Source organism: Panulirus ornatus, chromosome 29 (genome assembly GCF_036320965.1).
Source record: "Panulirus ornatus isolate Po-2019 chromosome 29, ASM3632096v1, whole genome shotgun sequence".
NCBI lineage: Eukaryota > Metazoa > Arthropoda > Malacostraca > Decapoda > Palinuridae > Panulirus > Panulirus ornatus.
Genome location: NC_092252.1, coordinates 15,465,949 through 15,483,815, shown reverse-complemented (window position 1 = coordinate 15,483,815; position 17,867 = coordinate 15,465,949). Strand labels below are relative to the sequence as shown.

Here is a 17,867-nt window from a genome sequence, read left to right as displayed (position 1 = left end):
CTGTTAGAGTTGACATTAATGGTTCACATTATGCAAAAGGGAACGATATTGTCTGACACACACACACACACACACACACACACACACACACACACACACACACACACACACACACACACACACACGCGCGCGCGCGCGCGCGCAACACTTCAGTCATTGAGGTGGTAAAGGATAACATTTCTAACGCTCAAACCTGAAGCAGAGGAATAACCTAGCTTCCTTGAGGTTGCTGTATGCAACAACGTATCGTAAACGATGGATCTCTGTAACTATGAGGATTTTTCTTTTTCGTATGAGAAATGCTCAGCTGGGAACCTGATATATGATGGGTCTCCTTCGCTGAGAAGTTAGCATTTTTGGCATGCAAAGTGTTCACTCAGAGACCCATCATGGGTTGAATGTTTGTAACTAGGAGGGAAATGGAAAGTTACCGAATGCAGTCAGGAGTTTGAACCGGGTGTATGTGGATAGGAAGAGAGCAGGGGCGAGTGTATCCAGGTAAAGATAGGTCCGCGTCAAGGGCATGTGATGTCTCCATGGCTATTTAATCATTTTATCAGAGAGACACATGCAAGGCTCTTGAAGTAGCAGCTGGGTGCAGATAATGTACCTTGGATGACAGCGTCTGAAGCGGAACTCCAACGACCAGTGTCGGATTTTGGAAGTGTGTGTACAAGATCGAAGTTGAAAGCTGATACGAGAGTTGTGTAAGGAGATGCAGATGAGAGGTGAAGAAAGACTGTTTGAGCGTGATTTTAGGTGGGAAAGAGCTGGCGCAAGTGGAGTCGTTGAAGATACAGGAGTCCCTGCGGTTTAAGGCATTGAATTCAAACGACAAGAAGAAAGTGGACGTGTTGGAAATACGCGTCTGGGGGATATGTGATGCGAGGCAGGTCCACAGTGTTGTCAGAAAAAGGTACAGCAGTAAGCTCACTCTGATCCGGCTGGTGGACCAGAGTGTGCGGGTCAGGTTTAGGCATCTGGGGATGAGCGAAGAGAGATTGAAAAAAGAGGATCTGAGTCGAAAGTGGGGAAGGCGAGAGCAATGAGGGAGACTTGAGGAAGGAGTAAGGAAAACTGTCAGGTGTCATGGCTTGAATGTCCAGGAGGTTGGGAGGCGGCTGGTGTGGCCCAGGTGGCTGGCCCGGCACAGTGTGCTGCAGGTGGGCATGGGAGAGATGTGCTATATGGGGGGTGAAGAGCCGTTCATATGAAGCACTTAAGGTAAGCCTTAGAGCAGTGTGGGAGGTTTTGTTGTGGATGGTAGTCTTTGGTTTCGGATCATGATAAGTAACTGCTTGAGAGTAGATGTGTACAAAGTAGGCCATTGTTCTTGTGTTCCTGACACTACTTCGCGAAAATGTGAAAGGAAATGAGGTTGAGATCAGTAGCAGACTCTTGCCTTATCCTTCAGCTGCCTGTACTCGCAGTTCCCTCGCAGCCTCACGGGTCATGTAAAGTTTGACTGTGGCATTATCTTTCCTGGCCCCTTATGGCTGCCATCAGGACCTGTGGCCAGTCCTGCTTACCTCTCTCTCTCTCTCTCTCTCTCTCTCTCTCTCTCTCTCTCTCTCTCTCTCTCTCTCTCTCTCTCTCTCTCTCTCTCTCTCTCTCTCTCTCTCTCTCTCTCTCTCTCTCTCTCTCTCTCTCTCTCTCTCACACACCTCAGGACACAGTCTCGACGCAGGCATTCGTGTGTAGGTAGGCAGGAACTCCCTCTGCGTCTCCCCGCCTCCCTTCCTCTCTATCTAACCATCTATCTGCCTATCTGCTCTTCGACCTAATCTGAAGCTTCATAAGAGTTCGTTCCTTCGACACGTAGCTGAAGCAGAAGAATCCTTACGTGGCCTTGCACTTGTAGACACATCTGGGGACGCCCATGGAATTGATCTCAGGACTTGGGACTGTGTCCACTGTACTTTTGATAGAGTTTTGGGGCGAATTTTATGGCGATCATAAGACTCGATCTATATGACCTCGTTGGGCTGAGATGGCAGCTAGAGTCTAGACGGAGAGAAAGAAAAATTAGTTGGAAAGAAACGAAGATTATTTGTTTTGGTGTTTGGAGCCGAATTACATGCCTTGGAGATCTTATGATCATTAGACCTCAAGCTAAGTGTGGGAAGGAATGCACCACACGAACCCAGTGAGGCAGGGGAAACCCACAAGAAAACTCTTAAGACTTTGGAACAAAAGTCTAACTCACCAACCAAGGGAATTAAAGAAGTCCACATAACCTCGAGAAGACTCAAACTCTCCCCCACGCCTCCTCAAACCCTTCCCTCACCAGATGCCCCACGCCATCAAAAGCCCTGATTAGCTTCATTAAGAAAAGTTGTCAGATGCTCCATAAAACATGCCATCACTCTGAGGTTCTTCGACGTCCGTCAAACGCAAAAGATTGAAAAAAAGGGAAAGTTAATCTCGAAGATTTTATATCAGTTCTTGGCAGGTGGCCTTCGTCTCCTTCTTCAGGTATATTCTTCTTTTCTATTGAGAAGTTGGGTTTCACGTATTTGCACGCTATTCTCGTTAACTCTCAAGGTTATCAGCTCAAAGCTGCTATAGTGAGCGAGAGCTGGGGACCCTATAGTTAATTCAGCTAGCGTTGAGACGTGTGCAGTTAGCAGCTGGGAGTGCGAGTCTAGCAGCTGGGACTGCGAGTCTAGCAGCTGTGACTGAGTCTAGCAGCTGGGACTGCGAGTCGAGGACACCACCATAACTGGGGTTGGGATCCAGATCACAACTCTAATTCTAGTTATCTGTCCCTTTCAAGTCTTCCTTTCTCACTCTCCACTTCCTTAGTCTCCCTACTCTCCATTATAACCCGCTGCCATAATGGTACGCACCTCCCTCATACATGGGCATATGGCCATATGGCCTCTCTGTCTGGAATTCAAGATAAGGACATGTGGTCCTTATCTCTTCAGTCCAAAATTTTACTTTTACCTCGGCATGTTTCTCTCTTCACATTCGCCAATAGTGGCTAAGAGCATCATCTACCTCCATGTCACAGTTTGACTTCGAATGCTGCCTTCTGGTAAGACAAAACCCACAGTTTGGTTCAGTTTTGCCTCTTTCTCCATAATGTATTTTTCCTCATAGTAAGGATATGCAAATCCGAAGGAATGGTACGCTTTCTATTTCCCTATGAAATGTAGGTTGATATTTTTCAATAGCAATATCAAAATCACTTTCTAAGACCTCGATATACAGTAGAGATGGTACAGATTTGAACCATAGAGTACATTTTGATCAATTTTTGAATCTTGTCTTCCTATTCTAACATTGATTCACGAACATCTGAACTCATTTGATGTTCTGCCCTCCTGGCTTAAAGCTGGTGTGGCGACCGTTCGGTCAAGCGTTTTTAAACCCCCCGCGACCACAGGCTGTGTTCGATGTGTATGCAAAGGAGATGGAGGCGGGAGGCATTAAAGAAGGACGTGATGGTGCGACATTGTAAATCAGTCGAGGTGAGGAAGAGGCATGTCCGTCTTTTGTTTCATCGTTGTATGCGACGTGAAGCCATCTTGTATTTCCACACACACACACAGTACTGGGAAGCGTCGCTGACCATGATTTCCACAAGACCCCGCTTGAGTTCCTATTTCGGCCCGGCAGTCGGTCCACACCTAGCCCAGGTGTTCATCCTCCAATCGGGGAAGGTTGATTAATATATATATATATATATATATATATATATATATATATATATATATATATATATATATATATATATATATATATATATATATATATATATATATATATATAATTACAACACACAAACATAGATACACAAACCTACCACAAATACGTACACAGACAATATAAACCAAAAGACAACTGGACAACCTAGCCACAAGTTTAACTCCACTTCCACTAAGCTGTTTCGGTTGGCGGAGCGCACCGGAGACACTTACTTTGGAGCTGGCTATTGGCGCCTCCTTGATGCAACATCCTTGATGGCTGGCGAGGTAAGTGATTCCCGGGAAAACTGCACAGAACCTCATTACCTTCGTCAATACATTATGGCCTGCAGGGACAAAGGCTCCCCTCCTACCGTGCTGTGTACAGCCTCCAGGTGCTGTGCAGCCTCCTCTGGCACCAGGTACTGTACAGCCTCCTCTGGTACCAGGTACTGTACAGCCTCCTCTGGTACAAGATACTGTACAGCCTCCTCTAGCACCAGGTACTGTACAGCCTCCTCTAGCACCAGGTACTGTATAGCCTCTGGCACCAGGTTCTGTACAGCCTCCTCTAGCACCTGGTACTGTACAGCCTCCTCGAGCACCAGGTACTGTACAGCCTCCTCGAGCACCAGGTACTGTACAGCCTCCTCGAGCACCAGGTACTGTACAGCCTCTGGCACCAGGTTCTGTACAGCCTCCTCTAGCACCAGGTGCTGTACAGCCTCCTCGAGCACCAGGTACTGTACAGCCTCCTCTGGTACCAGGTACTGTACAGCCTCCTCGAGCACCAGGTACTGTACAGCCTCCTCTGGTACCAGGTACTGTACAGCCTCCTCTGGTACAAGGTACTGTACAGCCTCCTCTAGCACCAGGTACTGTACAGCCTCCTCGAGCACCAGGTACTGTACAGCCTCTTCTAGCACCAGGTACTGTACAGCCTCCTCGAGCACCAGGTACTGTACAGCCTCCTCTAGCACCAGGTACTGTACAGCCTAAGTGTTACAAACTGCGCTTCGCCCAAGACATCGCGGTAATCAACTGTCTCTTATGTAATCCTACGCAAATCCGCCACATTATTCAGCGTTATGTTGTGAGTGGTTTCCTGAGGTAAAGATGCGCAAGCAACACCTCTCTCTCTCTCTCTCTCTCTCTCTCTCTCTCTCTCTCTCTCTCTCTCTCTCTCTCTCTCTCTCTCTCTCTCTCTCTCTCTCTCTTGAAAGAAATAAGCGCCGTTCTTCAACGCACAAGGCAAATGGTGAGCGCTACGCGCCGACGTGGCAGAAGTTCGTACCAGGGACCCGTAGGTAGGCAGGTGGTAGGTAGCCACCGACCAGGGGAGGTAGAGTACGCGCCTCGGTATCAGCTGTCAAGTTTCACTCCTCTGACCCAGGTGGCTAACTTGGCTCTCCTCCTCCCCCAGATCTACGTGGGCTGCTGGCATTCACATAACACTTGACAATACGTAACTCACATGACTCGTTCTCCGTTACTAGATTTCCCTGCGGTGAACGCTGCTCGCTAGGCCTTGCCTTGGGTTAGAATCTCGTTGTCCATGAGTGTATGTACACACTCAACGCACTTCATGAGTGGACCTATGACTCAACGCACTTCATGAGTGTACCCATACACTCAACGCACTTCATGAGTGTACCTATACACTCAACGCACTTCATAAGTGTACCTATACACTCAACGCACTTTCATGAGTGTACCTATACACTCAACGCACTTCATGAGTGTACCTATACACTCAACGCACTTCATGAGTGTACCTACACACTCAACACTCCCTATTTCCGGGCCGCGGGCACCACAGTAGTAGAAATACCTGTGGCGGAGGTTTGAGTGAGCTGGTTCAGCAAGCTGAGGATGTGCAGTGTGTTGACGTCTGTCAGTTGATCAAAGACGCTCATCTCAGCTGCAGGAAATGGGCTGGCGGGTTCCCTCTACGCCACACGTGGGGCGCCCCCTTCCAGCTTGGGAAAGGAAGTTCTTAAATACCTACCTGATTATTTCCCAGTTTGGGAGAACCACACACTCCGTCAGGGTTCTCGTGGCTTGGCTGGCCACTGTATGCAAGGGCGTGGGTTCTAGTGTTGTGGGTCTTGTTTTTGGTGCGATGGTCGCCTTGGACTAGTACCCACCACCCCTACGAGGGACGAGTCGCCATTACTCCCACCAGCCACTCAAAGTCCGTGTTTCCCTCCTCCCCGGCAAGAGTGCCCAGGCTCCACCACTCCAAGTCCGTGTCTCCGTCCCCCCCCCCCCCCCTTGCAAGAATGCCCGGGCTCCACCCCTCCAAATCCGTGTCTCCGTCTCCTACTACAGGTATTACAGGCTCTACCACTCCAAGCCTTTGCCTCCGTCCCCCCGCCCTACAAGAATACCCTGTCTCCACCACTCCTGGAATCCTCCTCCCCTCCAGCCTCACATGTTGGTTTGAGTTCGATCACCTGAACCTCCGGTGAGACGCCATTTCTTCAACTTCGCCCATCAAGAGCACCGAGGTTGGTCTGCCACCGTTCCGCAAGACACTGTTTACGAGGTATTCACTGCCCGGCACATCAAGCAGATTGCCAATGGCAGTGATCTATCAGGAACCAGAGCTGGCTCTCCCGGCCATCCTCTCCATTGATAATGTCAAAGCTATCAAGAGTTCATCAGGCAAGTTCGAGGACTCAGTTAGCATCCGTTCTCCCTCTCCCAGTTGAGATGCCACAACATACCGTAAACTGAATGTGCGACAGTGACGTCCCCATTTCACTGGCGCATTTTGCTCTCTAAATCTCTCATTCTAAACCTTATGAGACATTAGCAACTCATGTGAAATTTCACCTTATCTTAGAACAGACTTTCCCATAAAGCATATTTTCAAGGGCTTCTCATGAAGAGCGAATGATCATTCTGGCGAATCGTGAGGCTGGCGAATCACACGTCCCTCTGACAAGAACCAGCGCACCACAAAGTTGGCTGCAATCTCTGGCGGCGAATGGTTGGCCATCATTGATCGAGGCTTCGATGAAGACGCTGCCCACAGACCTTGTTGGTGTTAGGATATATGGGGTCAGAGAACTACCAAAGGTGTGTGTGTGGGTGGGTGTGTGTGTGTGTGTGTGGGTGTGTGTGTGTGTGTTGTGTGTGTGTGTGTGTGAGTGTGTGTGTGTGTGTTGTGTGTGTGTGTGTTGTGTGTGTGTGTGTGAGTGTGTGTGTGTGTGAGTGTGTGTGTGTGTGAGTGTGTGTGTGTGTGTTGTGTGTGTGTGTGTTGTGTGTGTGTGTGTTGTGTGTGTGTGTGTTGTGTGTGTGTGTGTTGTGTGTGTGTGTGTGTTGTGTGTGTGTGTGTGAGTGTGTGTGTGTGTGTGTGTGTGTGTGTGTGATTAAGTGTGCAAATCAGTGAGAGGCATTACTGGACGGTGAGAGAATCTGTTTACGCAAAACTTTCACGGAGAAGAAGGACAGGAGACTCCGCGCGATCTGCGAGACGAGGAGCTTACGCCACTGTTCTATAAAGGAAGAGGAAGTTATAAGACGCCTGATGAGAGATGCCATCAAGTTTCCCCTGTGGCATAGCCGGGGTCTTTATCTATCTCCAGAAAGTCTATGCGTCAGCCTGGAGGTGTTGAGTCTACGTTGCCGAACGGTAATAAATCTTGACCATAGAGTTCAATGGAAGTGATGCTACATAGTCTGAATTCAGTCACAAAGAACAGGAATAAATTGTAGTCTTACTCTAAGAAACAGACTTTCGCAGCCTTGTTCCTAGAAAGAGATTTTCACTGATTCATTCCGGAAGAGAAAACAGATTTTCAAAGAAATGTTCCAAGAAACAAGTCATTAGAACGGACAGTGATGCCATCTGATGTGTCTGACACGGGATAAGACTCGACCTCTGCAGCACTACGATAGTGAGGAGATCCGACCTAAGACCTGGGAGTGTGGTCAAGCTGCCTGTGGCAGGAGCAGCGGCTCACATGAGAGAAGGGAATGAACACAGAAAAGGTTGGTAGGGTGGTGGGGTGGTGGACCAATCGTCCAATCCCTTTCATAAAAGGGGTACGAACAGACATTCACACGAACCCTTTCATTTCTCAAACGTGCTGTAGGAAGCTGTGCTAATGGCATTGGATTCGTCAGGTCTGCGTCTCAAATGACAGGGTTCGGATGATGGGCTCTTCCCACCCCTTTCCCCACTGATGAAAAGGTTCGGAAGACCTGGCTCTTCAATTCTTCCCTCCCCCTTCTTGTTTGCCTCTCCTGCACCATCCTTTACAGGAACATAACAACTAATTTATCTGATATTACTTTCAACCTTAGATTCGTTGGCGCGCAGAAACTGCGCCTCAACCGAACAGTTTTTCTGGGTTCATTTTACAATCCAGTTTGTTCTTTCCTCGTCTCTGCTTTTCTCATAAAACTAAGGCTTTGATCACAGCCACTGGTACCTGCTGCAAGGCCGGGCCTTTACCTAGATAAATATTTGCACCCCAGATTACAATCAGGTGCGTGTTTTATAGACCATCCGCAAAAGAGAGAAAAAAAAAAAAAGCGAGGATGTGAGTGGCTGTTCGAACCAGGAGTCGAACCGTGGCTGGTTCGCTGATTCATAGGGAGCGACGCACTAACTTCATTTACATATGATTAAAGACAAATTGATCAACAAACTTTACTTTAGGACTGTAAAAAACGGAGGCATGTTTGCAAGTGTGTTTACGAGGAGGTTTCCATCCTGTCAGACATATTGGTCTTTTTAAATTAAAAAATGGACATAAACATGAACATTTATGGTGTTCCATGTCAACACACACATTATATATATATATATATATATATATATATATATATATATATATATATATATATATATATATATATATATATATATATATATATATATATATATATATATATCAGCCTCATCTTCCAGGAAGGAAATTTCTAAAACTGGCAAAACAGAGATGCATCACTTGTTATACCTTTAAGATACTTTAGGCAACAAGGAGACTTTCCTGAGGTTATAGAGCATTAAGTCTTAGGTTCAGATGTGCGGAGGATAGAGTGTGAACCCCCGTGAACGCGACGGTGTACAACCCTTTGGTTATATAGACCCTCGGTCCCTCCTTCGTGATCAAAGGGTCGTAATGTCTTCTTCTGGGGACCAGATGCTACTCTTCCGTCCGTCAGTGGACTGTCAAGAGTTTCAGTAGTCCAGCAGCAGCAGGAGCAGCTCTCTCTCTCTCTCTCTCTCTCTCTCTCTCTCTCTCTCTCTCTCTCTCTCTCTCTCTCTCTCTCTCTCTCTCTCTCTCTCTCTCTTTCCTGGTGGAGGACTTGACCCAGCGTGCTTATATACCGTCAAGCTGCACTCTGTATTGATTGGATGGACATATGTCATGGGTCAGATGCCTCCAAGGGTTAAGATAGAACAGTTGCACTGGGTGATGTAAAAAAAAGAATACGTTTGTCCTAGCTTCGTCTTTTCGATGTATATCAACAGACTTATTTCTCTCTTGTGTCTCCCCTGATGATGTGATTATTACACGAAAGTGCACTTGGGAACTTATCGTGTTTCATTTTCCCCGTGGACTCATAGGAATATATATATATATATATATATATATATATATATATATATATATATATATATATATATATATATATATATATATATATATATATATATATATAAAGGTGAAGAGATGATGTGGGAAGAGACGAAAGATGGAGGAGACTTCCACACCTTCGCTGTTCGAGGAGGAGAGATGGAGACAGCACAACGGTCAATCCTCGAGTGGCTGGTCTCCACACAAGGGCCATAAGAAGCAGCGGTTGAAGGTAGACTCTCACGAGAACAGTGGCTGAAATGATACCTGATAAACAGAGAGAAGGAAGCAAACATCACAGCGGATGATGGAGAAGGGGAAGTGACGGGAGGACAGCTCGTAAAACCGAATCCTTCTGACGTCGAGGTAGGAGAACCACCTCATGAATATGAGCAGTGTAGACATGAAGCAGATGCGCGAACCATCGTTATTCAAGGGTTGAACCGTCGTCACTCAAGAGACTACGAAAGTTGGACGACTTAATTGGGCCGTTAGCAACAGGTGGTTGACCTGGGAACTAAGCCAGTAATTCCATGACCACGGATGTAGCGAAGAGGCAAACTTCCTTCTCTGACCTCGCCTCCCCTTATGCACCACAACAGCCTTGATAGCTACCCAGCCTAGATTAATTACCCTAATTGATGCCTTAGTCTAATGACCTGGTTAAGACGTGGACAAAAATCGTTAAGTGGCACTCTATGCTTCACGCTTAGGTGTCGCACTATAGGGGCGACTGGTCACAAGGATGTCTCTGGCGTCTTCGATATCACAAGGTCAATGGTTCGAGAATTTGAGACAACAGTTCTCTTAGTGAGGAATCATTGCTTTCCTCTGCATGTTGTCTGAGGCGTGTGTTATATGTGTGGTACTTATTCCACTTCGGTTGGGCTTCAGAGAAACCAGAATAATATTTTCCAAACCTAAGATTTGGTAATATATATTTCCCTATAAGGGGCGATCATAGCCTCGCGGTAACGCTCCCGCCTGTTGCACAGGGGTCCCGGGTTCGATACTGGCTGTTGGAGGTTTGTATGATATATATATATATATATATATATATATATATATGCTCCCCATAATATACTACTATGAATGTAAAAAATGTGTCATGATATTTGTCCTTGACCAAAACATATTTGTCATAAATTTGAACTCCCTGAGTTAAAGCCCAAACAAAAACAAAACGAAAAAACAGATTTTCTTCCCTGATATGCAAATTAAAGCAATTACTGTACGTGTCCCAAAATATAACCATTTGGTCTCCACCACAGTGGATGCAGGCCGTGTAAGCACAAGGGTTCGGTCATGTATTGTTATATTGGACGGAGGAATAGCGTCCAGCACACATGTCCTGATGGAACATAACAAAGATTTCTCATTTCGTATTGACGGTCCTGGAATGCAATTGCGAAGTTTATTACATGTTTGTTCAAGCAGAATTTAACTGAGAGGCTTAGATAAGACATTGAAGAATATTGTAACATTCTAATGTCCATTTCATTTCATGAAAACATAATAGCATCGGATTTTGAATAACGAGAACAAATGAGAAGGTCAATGCGCAACCTTTTTTTAATTTTTCCTCTTGAATCTTGAGAGATCTTGAAGTGCACACTGGACACTGTCTTGGATCTTGAGGGGCTTTCGTGATACGCTCCACACTTCACACTCAAGTTAGTCTCACACACGTTAAGAGAAATATTCTACCAGATCTTCAGATGTCAGACAAATGACGAGCGGTGTGGTGGTGTGGTGTGGTGTGATGTAGTGGTGTGGTGTGGTGTGGTGTGGTGGTGTGGTGTGGTGTGGTGTGGTATAGTGGTGTGGTGTGGTATAGTGGTGTGGTGTGGTGTGGTGTGGTGGTGTGGTGTGGTGTGGTGTGGTGTGGTATAGTGGTGTGTGTGGTGTGGTGTGGTGGTGTGGTGTGGTGTGGTGTGGTGTAGTGGTGTGGTGTGGTATAGTGGTGTGGTGTGGTGTGGTATAGTGGTGTGGTGTGGTGTAGTGGTGTGGTGTGGTGTAGTGGTGTGGTGTGGTGTGGTGTAGTGGTGTGGTGTGGTGTAGTGGTGTGGTGTGGTGTAGTGGTGTGGTGTGGTGTAGTGGTGTGGTGTGGTGCGGTCTAGCGCGGTGTACAACCTGAACTTACTTCTTGTTTTCAAGTGACAATATCTTTACTGGACACTTAAGTGACATCTATTGCCAGGAAAATACAAGATCATAAGCACAATATACAGTAAATGCTTGGGTGTGAATATTCGCTCAGATCTTCGATCGCCCAGGCATTTGCTGAATACTACCAGCTTACCGAGGTGACCTTATCTAGCTGCCGAGTAGAAGTGAAGGCCACAAGCCGACAACAGCTCTTACCTTAGCGTTATCAAGTTCCATTTCCGTCCCTGATACTTACTTAGGAGTTCTTATGTACAGGAAGGTGCAAGATCAAACTCACGACACGAAGAAACTTTCCTGAGAAAAGTAGAGTTTGAGTTCATGCCATGCTGCAGAGAAAGAGAGAAAGAAAGAAAGATCCTTTCTTTGTGTAGTGGCTGAGTATGTGCATCTTCTATTAGGTTGATAACATAGTATCCAGCAAGCCACAGTGTCACATGAACAGTGTGTGGCCGCTGGCAACCAGAGAGGATGGGCCGTTGTGATCTCTGTCTCTTTCCCTCCACCGATAAGTTTACTCCCTCATGCTCTTCCTCCAAACTCTTTACTCCCTCATGCTCTTCCTCCAAACTCTTTACTCCCTCATGTTCTTCCTCCAAACTCTTTACTCCCTCATGCTCTTCCTCCAAACTCTTTACTCCCTCATGCTCTTCCTCCAAACTCTTTACTCCCTCATGCTCTTCCTCCAAAAGTTCATGGATTACATTTCTTCTCCTTTCTTCTTACTCTACATCTCTCTAACCCTTGTAATATAGTTGAGGCTTCGCCATGATAAGGACTATATTGTCCACGAGAGGAACCCTCGCCATACACGGTTCCAGATACTATATAGTGCTATAAAACCACCTGGTCGGCTGTCGACTGCACATAGATGCTCCTTTCAGTACAGATGACACGGTAGTCTGGACTGTAGTGCTAGATCTAATACATTATTTTCCTGTAATTTTCTGACTCGAGTGTCGTCTGGAGGACGAGGTAGCGTGTCTCATAATGTGCTAAAAATTCTTTACCATGCTAGAAAGTATCAGCTAATTCAAGGACTGTATCTTATGTCCACGTCTACCGAGTAATGCCTCGCCAGCTTTGTCTACTTGTGGGCTCGAACATGAGAGTTACAGGTCGTGAGTAGGGTAACTAATGTAACTTCCAGCGTAACTAATGTAACTTCTTTAAGGTTATGGGTCGTTTCCTATTTTCCCTTACGTTCTTCCCGTCTTCTATCAATCTTCTCATCGAGCGCTCTTGTCTCTTCCAGGGTGAGGTGAACGAATAGTAACATGGCACCGTAGGGAACTCCACCATGAAACCGTAGGACGTGTGTGACGCGGGCGCTGCTCCCGGAGCAGGGCATGATGGAAGCTTTAGATGCACTTGAGAGCCAATCGGAGGAAGTGTTGCTCGATGTCGGGTTGAATGTCCGGACGACCAACACCCCCGGCAGCGGCACTTGGCTAGAGCAAGCCCTTAATGATAGTGAGTGCCTGCTGGCCCCTGGGGGCGTCTCAGAGTGCCAGCCCAACACCACGCTAATCCTGGCCAGCGCCAACACCACGACCCTACCTCCGAGCTTGGGCTTCGACGACAACGCCCTCACGGACATCATCATCTACTCGGTCATGTTCGTGGTGGCCGCCGTCGGCAACCTCACCGTCTTCATCACCCTCTTCCGCAACCGCCATCGCAAGTCGCGCGTCAACCTCATGATCATGCACCTGGCAGCCGCCGACCTCATGGTCACCCTCATCAACTTCCCCCTCGAGGTAGGCTGGAGGATCACCACCCAGTGGGTAGCGGGCAACTTGGCCTGCAAGCTCTTCCAGTTCCTGAGGGCCTTCGGCCTCTACCTCTCCTCCCTGGTACTCGTCTGCATCAGCCTCGACAGATACTTCGCCATCGTCCACCCTCTCAAGGTGAGTCTCCCTCCCTCATGACCCAGGATGTAGTAACCTGACACCCTTTCAAGGTGAGTTTCCCGCCCTCATGACCCTAAATGTTGTGACCTGACTTGATATGATCCTCTCTTGACCGGTGTCACTCATGACTTATTACGCGTAACACCAAAGGCAAAGGTCGTGTGGTGGGCTACATTCCCTCCCAGACCTTTGAACTGACCCTTGACTTGAACCTGAACCTGACGATGCAACACTCCATTCCTCCACTTCTTTCACCTTCTTTCCTCCTCCTCCTCCTCCTCTCGCTCGGTCTACGTCAAAGCCTCCTTTATAAACTTAAATTCCGACAGATTATCCTCACTGGACAAACGCAGCTTCTTCACGTTATCTATCCGTCTCTCTCAGTAGATGTTTCCAATTTCCATTCATTTTGTTTCCCATTCTCGCTACCGTCCGTCCATCCTTCCCTCACGTGCTTTGAAACTACACTCAGCATAACCATGTGATCTACGTCCCCTCCCTCCTGTGATCTCAGTATCAATAAGTCCAACTGAATTTCGCATCACGTTCTGGTGTTTCCATTCCTCAGTGTGGCACAGTGACTTTGACAATAGGACTGTATCCACCGGGGGTGAGGACTTGGGCATCTGGGAGGTTAGCTTTCATGAATCAACCAAATTACGAAGACAATTAAGTGAGTGTGGTGACCCATGGGAGGTCATAGTGATCCCCATATGGTCATATTAGCCCTGAAGTGGTCGTCATGACCTTTTGTCACGATTATATATATATATATATATATATATATATATATATATATATATATATATATATATATATATATATATATATATATATTTATATATATATATATATATATATATATATATATATATATATATATATATATATATATATATATATATATATATATATATATGTATATATTGGAAATTTATATTTTGATTCTTTGATCATCAGGAGTCTTGATAGTCGACCTTCATTAGTTAAGTCTGTGAGATTTCCTTCTAATCTGCCTGTGTTTCGTAGGTGAACGACGCGCAGAGACGAGGCAAGATCATGCTATCCTTCGCCTGGTCCACGGCTGCTGTGTGTTCCCTCCCACAGGTGAGTCCAGGGTCCTGTTCTTTGGCAGATCAGGTCTTAGGAGAGACCAGTAACTTCAAAGGTCGTACCGTCGTCGTGCTCATGGATCGTACCTTTGTGCTCAAGGGTCGTACCGTCGTGCTCGTGGACTGTTCCGTTGTGCTCAAGGGTCGTACCGTCGTGCACAAGGGTCTTAAAACAGTGCAGAAGACGCTATCAAACACCACAAAACATCTGTTACATCTGTCCATGGTTTCGCCCTCTCGAAATCCAAAACAACTGAACTGCTTCTTATTTCCGATGACGCTGAAAAAAAAAGAAAAGATCTGAGACGTCTCGAACAGAAACCCGAATCCTTTTGATCAGTTTTCGAACCAGTCTGTGACAAGCGTCAAGTTTCTCCTTCTATATACTAGCGCTTCATCTATGAATATTCTGGCGTGTCTGTTAACTGGACTGAACTTCTCTTGATATGATGCCTATCATTTAAGCTACATCGGGCCTAATTGTGACAAGATATCATGTGGAAACTCAGATGCTTCGTTTCGAGCTGGAAACATTCCGTTTCATCTGTGAGAAACGTAGTTCGTCTCTTCAGTCTGTTCCTATCTTCACCAAACATACAAAGGTTCTAGATATTGCATCCCCCTCACGCCTCTCCTCCTGTCTCCATGTTTGCGCATCACAAGAAGGCTTAAAAACTTTTCATTATATTTCAAACATTTCCTCCATTGCTTTGAACATACCATCAAAGACATGGAGATGAGAGTGAATTGATATTGTCATGAAAGATAAAGATAAGATACTTTAATCTACTAAGATTTGGATGATTATTTGTGTAAATTCAGCGAAAGTGAATGGTTGTTCAAAGCTCCATTCCGAAACGGAGACAAGGGAACTATTTCAATTCACAAGTCGCGACAGAAATCGCCTGGCCTGGGACAACAAACAACAGAGTCATCTGGTGACGGCTGTATCAAGTGAACGAACCAGTTCCATGCCCAGACTCGCCCCAGCCTTGGACATGTTTACCACGGCGAGTCAGTGGTGATACGACGATCAACCATACAACAATACTGGCTTATCTTTGCTATCTTTGTCATCCGACCGAACGAATGTAGAGATAAGGAAAGATTTACCGAATTCAAGTAGCCATTCTGCTGAAACTACACAGTTAAGGAATTACATAATTGGGAATTAGTTGTGGTGGTATAGTAGTAACGAGTTAATCAATCTCAAAAGAGCTTGAGATCAATATGGGGTTGGATAGTACTAAGCTTTGGATAAGCATCTACGTGAAGTCTGTCTACATAGTACAGGAAACTTTACCGAGCAAGTGTTATGGTTTATACATTATACATTTATACATTATACGTTTAGTGGTGGTTCGTTGAACATTACGTGACGTAATGGTACAAATGGGTTAAATTGCGGTGGTATTGTCTCGATATACGTAATTCATGTGATCCAATCTACACACATAATGAACGCTAAATTACTTTGTATCTGCTGCTTATGTTGTTCTCTTTGTCTCCCGATGAATCTTATACTTTGATAAAGCCTCTCTCTCTCTCTCTCTCTCTCTCTCTCTCTCTCTCTCTCTCTCTCTCTCTCTCTCTCTCTCTCTCTCTCTCCCACCACCTCTCTGGGTGCCAGTAATTAGCCTCATAATCTGGGTCATTACGCCAACATCCCTCTGGGATCACCTCCTCTCCTGACATACATAATGAGCTCCAGGTTCTTTTACCTGCCTGGTATACAGGTCTCCTTGTCCCTCCATCTCTCGTACTTCATTTTATACTTCGATAAACCTTTTATCTTTTTTTCATGCCAGCTCACCATTTTCCCGCATGAGCGAGGTAGCGTCAAGAACAGGTGACAGAGCCTTAGAGGGAGAAATCCTTACTAGGCTCCTTGCTCTGTTCCTTATTTCGAAAAGTTATACAGGAAGGGAGGATTTCCAGCCACCTGCTCCCGTTCTTCTTAGTCGCCTTCTGTGACACATGGGGAAAACGTATATATATATATATATATATATATATATATATATATATATATATATATATATATATATATATATATATATATAATGAGTGTGTGTGTGTGTGTGTGTGTGTGTGTGTGTGTGTGTGTGTGTGTGTGTGTGTGTGTGTGTGTGCGTACGTGTTTTCAGCAATCATTATTCTCACTTTATCATGACCTATCTCTTATCATTATCAGTTTACCTATTCTTGACGAAGGTGACACTTCTCCTCCCCTCGCCTACCTGCAGAGCGTCATCTTCCACGTGGACACACACCCGATCTTCAAGAACTTCCGGCAGTGTGTGACCTTCGGGTTCTTCAGGACACAGGTCGAGGAAATGACCTACAACCTCTTCTGCCTGGCCGCCATGTACTTCCTGCCGCTCTTCGTCATCGTCGTCGTCTACCTCAGGATCCTGTGGGAGATCTCGCAGAAGTCCAAGGATTCCAAAGGTGAGTATTTGTGATATTATTGGTTGCCAGAGTTGAGGATCAGTGATGATATTGGCTTCCAGAGTTGAGGAACCATGATGATATTGGCTTCCAGAGGTGAGGATCCATGATAATATTGGTTTCCAGAGTTAAGGAACCATGATAATATTGGCTTCCAGAGTTGAGGACCCATGATGATATTGGCTTCCAGAGTTGAGGAACCATGATGATATTGGCTTCCAGAGTTGAGGATCAGTGATGATATTGGCTTCCAGAGTTGAGGATCAGTGATGATATTGGCTTCCAAAGTTGAGGATCCATGATGATATTGGCTTCCAGAGTTGAGGAACCATGATGATATTGGCTTCCAGAGTTGAGGATCCATGATAATATTGGCTTCCAGAGTTGAGGAACCATGATGATATTGGCTTCCAGAGTTGAGGAACCATGATGATATTGGCTTCCAGAGGTAAGGATCCATGATAATATTGGCTTCCAGAGTTGAGGAACCATGATGATATTGGCTTCCAGAGTTGAGGAACCATGATAATATTGGCTTCCAGAGGTGAGGATCCATGATAATATTGGTTTCCAGAGTTGAGGAGCCGTGATGATATTGGCTTCCAAAGGTGAGGATTCATGTTAATAATCGTCTCCAAAGGTGAGGACCCACGTCAGTATTACTTTCCAAACATAAGGACGATGTTCTTACTTACGAGAATGGAAAAAGTAAGAGAGACATCTCTCTTTAGCTTCCCAGGCTTCCAGTGGCATGCAATATGCCGCTTCAGTTACTGAGATTTCAGAGTCAGGGATCACGTCTTCGTCTGCTTAAGTTCCAAGAATTCCATACGCGGGCACCAAGTCCCTGTTTCCTCTGAAGTATTTCAGAAATGATAGAAGCATTCGCTCTGCCTCCAAGGAATCAAAAGATGATTTCCAGACAGTAAAGTCATA

At 45.8% G+C, this 17,867-nt stretch overlaps 1 protein-coding gene across 2 annotated transcripts in view; it reads left to right on the top strand.

Moving 5' to 3' along the window:
• The window catches only part of LOC139758144 (adipokinetic hormone/corazonin-related peptide receptor variant I-like), a 55,268-nt gene that overhangs the window by 17,676 nt on the left and 19,725 nt on the right, over positions 1-17,867 (top strand). For both annotated transcript variants that reach the window (XM_071679295.1, XM_071679294.1), the window contains exons 2-4: positions 12,711-13,365; positions 14,398-14,475; positions 16,727-16,931. In XM_071679295.1, coding sequence (XP_071535396.1) covers positions 12,805-13,365; positions 14,398-14,475; positions 16,727-16,931 — 844 coding nt within the window. In that variant the 5' untranslated portion in view covers positions 12,711-12,804. The remainder of the gene's footprint in view (positions 1-12,710; positions 13,366-14,397; positions 14,476-16,726; positions 16,932-17,867) is intronic.